At 34.6% G+C, this 5,952-nt stretch overlaps 1 protein-coding gene across 1 annotated transcript; it reads left to right on the forward strand.

Annotated features, from left to right (window-relative positions):
• The first annotated feature begins 2,250 nt into the window (after window positions 1-2,250).
• On the forward strand, window positions 2,251-4,123 carry LOC113099193 (C3a anaphylatoxin chemotactic receptor-like). Its single transcript, XM_026264293.1, has 2 exons — window positions 2,251-2,285; window positions 3,019-4,123. Exons 1-2 carry the CDS (start codon window positions 2,282-2,284, stop codon window positions 3,960-3,962), a joined length of 948 nt encoding a protein of 315 aa, XP_026120078.1. The 5' UTR covers window positions 2,251-2,281; the 3' UTR covers window positions 3,963-4,123.
• Window positions 4,124-5,952: the final 1,829 nt, after the last annotated feature.

The raw sequence follows: 5,952 nt of genomic DNA on the forward strand, positions 1-5,952 counted from the left end.
TCAGTTAAATAGTGTCTTTGCATTTATTTGCAATCAAGTCAACGATATCGCTGTAGATGAAGTGACCCCAACTAAGCAAGCCAGAGGCGACAGCGGCAAGGAACCGAAACTCCATCGGTGACAGAATGGAGAAAAGACCTTGGGAGAAACCAGGCTCCATTGGGGGGCCAGTTCTCTTCTGACCAGACGAAACCAGCAATTCAATTCCAGGCTGCAGCAAAGTCAGATTGTGCAGAAGAATCATCAGTTTCCTGTGGTCTTGTCCTGGTGCTCCTCGGAGACAAGGTCTTTACAGGGATCTGTATCTGGGGCTCTAGTTGTCCTGGTCTCCGCTGTCTTTCAGGGCAGTAGAGGTCCTTTCTAGGTGTTGATCCACCATCTGGTTTGGATACGTACTGGATCCGGGTGACTGCAGTGACCCTCTGATCTGGATACAGACTGGATCTGGTGGCTACGGTGACCTTGGAATAAGAGAGAAACAGACAAATATTAGCGTAGATGCCATTCTTCTAATGATGTAGAAAGTACATAGGGTGTTATGGGAAATGTATTAAATAGATATCTTTTGTAAAATGATGTCTTTATCATCACTTTTGTTCAATTTAAAGAATCCTTTCTAAATAAAAGTATTCATTTCTATAATTTATGTTCCAAACAAATGGACAAAAAAAAATTTGACTAAGCTTTTGAATGGTATAGGGTATAATGTTGCGAAAGCTTTTCGTTTCACATAAATGCTGAATTTTGGATCCTTCTATTCATCAAAGAATACTGAAAAACTTACTCATCTGTTTTAAATATTGATCATCAGCAAATCATCATATTAGACTGATTTCTGAAGGATGTGACACTGAAGACTGGAGTAATGATGCTGGAAATACAGCATTGATCACAGGAATAAATTACATTTTACAATAAATTCAAATAGAAAGCAGTTATTTTAAATAGTAAAAATATTTCACAATTGCTTTTGCTGTACTTTGGATCAAATAAATGCAGGCTTGGTGAGCAGACGAGAGTTCTTTAAAAATATTAAAAATCTTATATTAAAAACTGTAGACTAGTAGGCTATATTGATTACAGAAATTTTATATTCTAATGTTTTATATTATATTGTAATTGTATGTGTGTGTGTGTATATATATATATATGTATATTTTTTATGTTTTTACTATGTTATTATTTATTTATTATTTACTATGTTTTTATTAAAAAAGGCTGAGACAAATTAATCCTTAATTTAAAAGCTCTTTAAAAACCAGTGTAATGCATTTTTCAGAAACCGCATTTGAATATCACCAGTATTGAATTTAATGAATTTGAAGTCCTTAAAACATGACTGTCTAAAACAGTTTAATTTTATAAAACATTAAAAACGTCATTATTACTCTGACATTTCTTTATGTAAATATTAAGTGTAAGTGAAATGGTAAGTACAGTAAGGACTTTCATGATGTTATGTGCTGGGGTGTGAATTTCAAAGGTGCTTGATTTAATAAAATGGTGCTTTAAAAAGTCCTTGAAAGTCCTTGAATCTGGTGTTCATGAAAGAGTGGGAACCCTGTGTGTGTGTGAGAGAGAGACCCTTTTGTATTTTTTCCATTTATTGACTGGTGTCTATTTCGCACTCCTGGTATTCTGGAGAGTCACCCCTTGATTGCTGCACACTTTTTTCCTGACCAGTGGCTGATTTGTAGTTTGTACCACCAAAAGATTGACTGAGTTTTCACATTTTTTCATATTTCCCATTCATTTCCTATTCCTTTTTGGCCGCAAAGAAGGTAAGTGTGACTATTTTTTTTTTTTTTTGACTCTTTAAATTATGCCCATGATTTTTTTGTGTGTTCATATCGCTAATGTAACAAAAGTCACCAAGTGTCATCTTATTCCGATGAAGCTACGATTTTTTTTACATTTCAACATTTTTCAAAAAAAAATTGGTCAAAAATGACTGAAGAGGGCCTGAGGGTTAAACGTGTTATGAAACCATATTTCAAAGTAGATTTATTAAAGTAAGATACCAAGTAGTCACCACTAAACTCACCACAAATTTGTCTTCTCAACACTCTTCTGCAGACAGATGCCCACCACTCACTGATGATGTCTGATAGCTGCAGATACACCATGTTTGCTAATGACACCACATTTAGCCCCTTATCACAACAAATCAGCCTTTACTGATGTAACACCGGACTTTACTGTCTAGTATAAAACCAAAAGGACCAAGAAGACCGTGCAAGATCGAGACTCAACTTGTTCCAGTGAAACAACAGCTCAAAAAATGGGTATGTGTATTATTCATCTCTAATATAAACTCTCAGAGTTTAGTAAATGCAAAATTGTGTAAGATACAATCAATGTACACATAGAGAGCAATGTAGAAATGATATGAAGTCAGGGCAAAACATGCTTTTTCATTACTTAACATGTCAAATATAAATAAACAAATTTCAGCTTAATTTTTTTTTGTTTTAAACTTGCCTTTAACAGGCAAGATTTTTAGATATCATTTTCAGTTTTCAATATCTAGTTTTCTAAATTCAGCAGTTTCTGTGCATTATTGTTTTTATCACAGTTCATTCAGAAACATATCTTTCACAAATAGTAATATTTTCTCATTAAAAATAAGTGATGAAATTTACTCTGTTTGTAAAGTCTATCTGGTATCTATTGATTGCCACAGCAATGGCCATATAGAGTGAGGTCAGTGCCAGAAGTTTCATACTCAACAGTATAAAAAAAACAGTCATATGGTCATAAAAAAAATAAATACAACTTTTCAGTTTATAACTCACCTCCATTCGTTTGATGCTATAGAATATCATGATTATTCAGTATAACTTGAGAACAAAACTGAACACAATTTAATTTTAGGTAAACAAAATGGCATTTTGGTGTGTGGTACTGCATGCAAAAATTATTTTCCACACAAAAAACACCACAATGATAAGAGGAATCCTCCAAAACAGACCTTAAATCAGCCCTCGTTGTGTTTCTCTCTCATTCTTCTTTGAGTAGAAAACACAAGTTCTGAAGCTGAAAACATGACCGGAGGCACTGCACATAACACCACGATGCAGCAAGAGGGATTTACAAGCTTTGGGATCTTTGAATTCTGCATTTTCTTTGCCACCTGTGTAGTGGGTCTCATTGGAAATGGACTTGTAATATTTCTGACTGGCTGCAGAATGAAGACGACCGTCAACACCATTTGGTTTCTCAACTTAGCGATTGCAGACTTCATCTTCTTGTTGTCTTCAATCATAAATTTTCTGAGAGAGAGACAATTAAATATAATAAGCATTTTCATTGGATTTATTTTAAGACTAAATATGAATGCTAGTATTTTCTTTCTTGTAGTTATCAGTCTGGACCGATGCCTGTGCACATGGATGGTTGTTTGGGCTAGAAATAAACGAACTACACTTAAAGCCACGATCATCTGCATAATTGTATGGGTTTCATCCATCGGCTGCTGCATTCCTTTCTATACATTTAATATATCTAATCTTGCATCTGTGATCACATATAATTTTACAGTGGGCTTCCTCATCCCCTTTTTGATCATTGCATCTTCATACACAGCTATTGGACTACGAATCAAACGCCTCAAAAGGGTGAAGCAGTTCAGGTCATACCGGGTCATTATAACTGTAACTCTGGCTTTTTTCATATGTTGGTTTCCATACCATGTTTGCATTTTTTATGCAGTAACTGCAGTAGGAAATAACAGTATTGATGCTGTATTGTTGACAGCAATGATTGTCTGTTTCTACCTGGTTCATCTCAACAGCTGTCTGAACCCCATTCTCTATGTGTTCATGTGTGATGAGTATAAGAAGAAGCTTAAACAGTCTCTGCTGCTGGTGCTGGAGACGGCTTTTGCTGAAGATCATCTGGACTTTAAGGCAGACGCAAAAGAACGAGGACATGAAAACTCAACTGAACTGTTGGATATGTAGAAGTCGGATCTCTAAATGATAAACCTGGATCTAATTCAGTATGTTTATAGTCCTTATCTAGCAAATTGTAAAAAAAAAAAACGCAACTGCAAAATTCATGTTTGGAGCATGACTGTGTATAATCGTGTGTTGTAAAACCAAACAGAGAACATCTCTTCAAGTACAGGCTAATGAACATTATATATGTTTGTGAAACTTTTCATTAATCCAAAGCTCATTTTGTTCTGCTGATTTCTGTTGTTACTTTATTTTAAATAAAACCACAGTGTATTATAAAATCTTACCTCCATTGATTGCAATTTCCTAAAGGATATTTCTGCTCTCACAATAGCAAATTCTTATTGAAGGGTTTTCCCTAAAAAGCAACAAAATAAATAACAAGAAAATAAATAAAATATGATTTCTGATACAAATAAAAAAACTACAAAGATATTGGTTAACAATTAAGTCAGTTTAACTAATGATATATGGGACACAATATAGGAAAAAATGGCAAAAATAAAATAAAATACAACACTTTTTATGGAGCATTTTACTTTTGCTTTAGTTGGATGTTCATCTAATATTTTTTTTAAATGTTACTTCTTGTTTCAGAAATGTTTTGAATGTTCAGAAACCATTCAAATGTAACATTTAAATGGGAACATAATGAAAATGTTACACTCTAAAAACTGCTGGGTTGAAAACAACCCAATTTGGGTTATTTTGACAACCCAGTGCTGGGTCAAAAAGGGACGAACCCAGCGCTGGGTTGTTTTAACCCAACCAGTTGGGTTATCATATTTAACCCAGCCTGCTGGGTTGCCTTTTTTATGGTTTAAAATGACTATATTGCAGGGTTTAAAAAAACAGAGCGGGTGTTTTTTTATCACTGTATTTCAGAAGGAAAACTATTGTATTTAGAAAATGTTCGATATCATTTCGCATGTGCTTGATAAGGCAGCGTTTGTGAGCTCAGCACCGCTCTGCAGCCGTTACCGGAGAAACCTACCTCTCCCGCTCTTAGCGCCTCCTGCTGGCAGAAAATAAACTCGCAGAGTGCAGCCATGTGGGGAAACAATGCATTTCTACGTTAAAATTAACCCAAATTGAGCTAGGCATTAAACCTACAAATGTTGTTCATTTTAAATATCACTTTTACACACAAATAATAATTACCAAAAGGAAAATATTTATTAAAAACAAGAGAAGAGTCAAAAAGTAACATGTTAGAAGAAATGCAGAAAAGGATGGCATTAACAGCTACAGAGTTCATAAACAAAGCATTGAACATTTGATGAATATAACTTAAGATCAAACTGGACTTTGTTCAATTGTATATATTAACACATACAATAAATTTACAATTAGTTAGGTTTTTTTCCAACTATTCTGGCATGACAGTACACAAATAAATCACAACATTAACTTTGATATTATAACATTTAACAGACGCATGTGTGTGTGTGTGTGTGTGTGTGAGAAAGAATGTGAGCAGGTGTATGAATGACAGAGTGTAAACTCTTCTACTAAACAACACAGAAAAAGCATTTAATTTTTTTTTTTTTAACAAATTATACACTTACAGTTTGTTTCATAGTCCATGAATACAGATCATGCATCACGGTCAATTTTCATGATCTCTTTAGCATAACTGATGTAATCATGAAGAAACCCCATCAGCACAGCATGTGACATCTTCTACATCATCCAGGGCAGCGTCCTCCTTTAAAACCACTGCTGTTTAGGGGAAAGAAGATTCTCCTCTCTGACCAGCATTCATCCCAGTCACCGCCTGCTCTTCATCAGTGGCCTGAGAGAAACACATATGAAAAAATTAAACATTTAAACATTTTAAAGTTTCAACACTTTGTGCGGTTGTTTAATGTCTCAGTCCACCACAGCGCTCCAGAAGTCTATAATGGCAGCACTAGTGTGAGGGCAGGTGATATTGTTTGAATAAATATTGCTTTCAGAAAGCTTCTTTACTGAAACATTAAAACAGACATGA

Source organism: Carassius auratus, unplaced genomic scaffold, assembly GCF_003368295.1.
Source record: "Carassius auratus strain Wakin unplaced genomic scaffold, ASM336829v1 scaf_tig00216878, whole genome shotgun sequence".
NCBI lineage: Eukaryota > Metazoa > Chordata > Actinopteri > Cypriniformes > Cyprinidae > Carassius > Carassius auratus.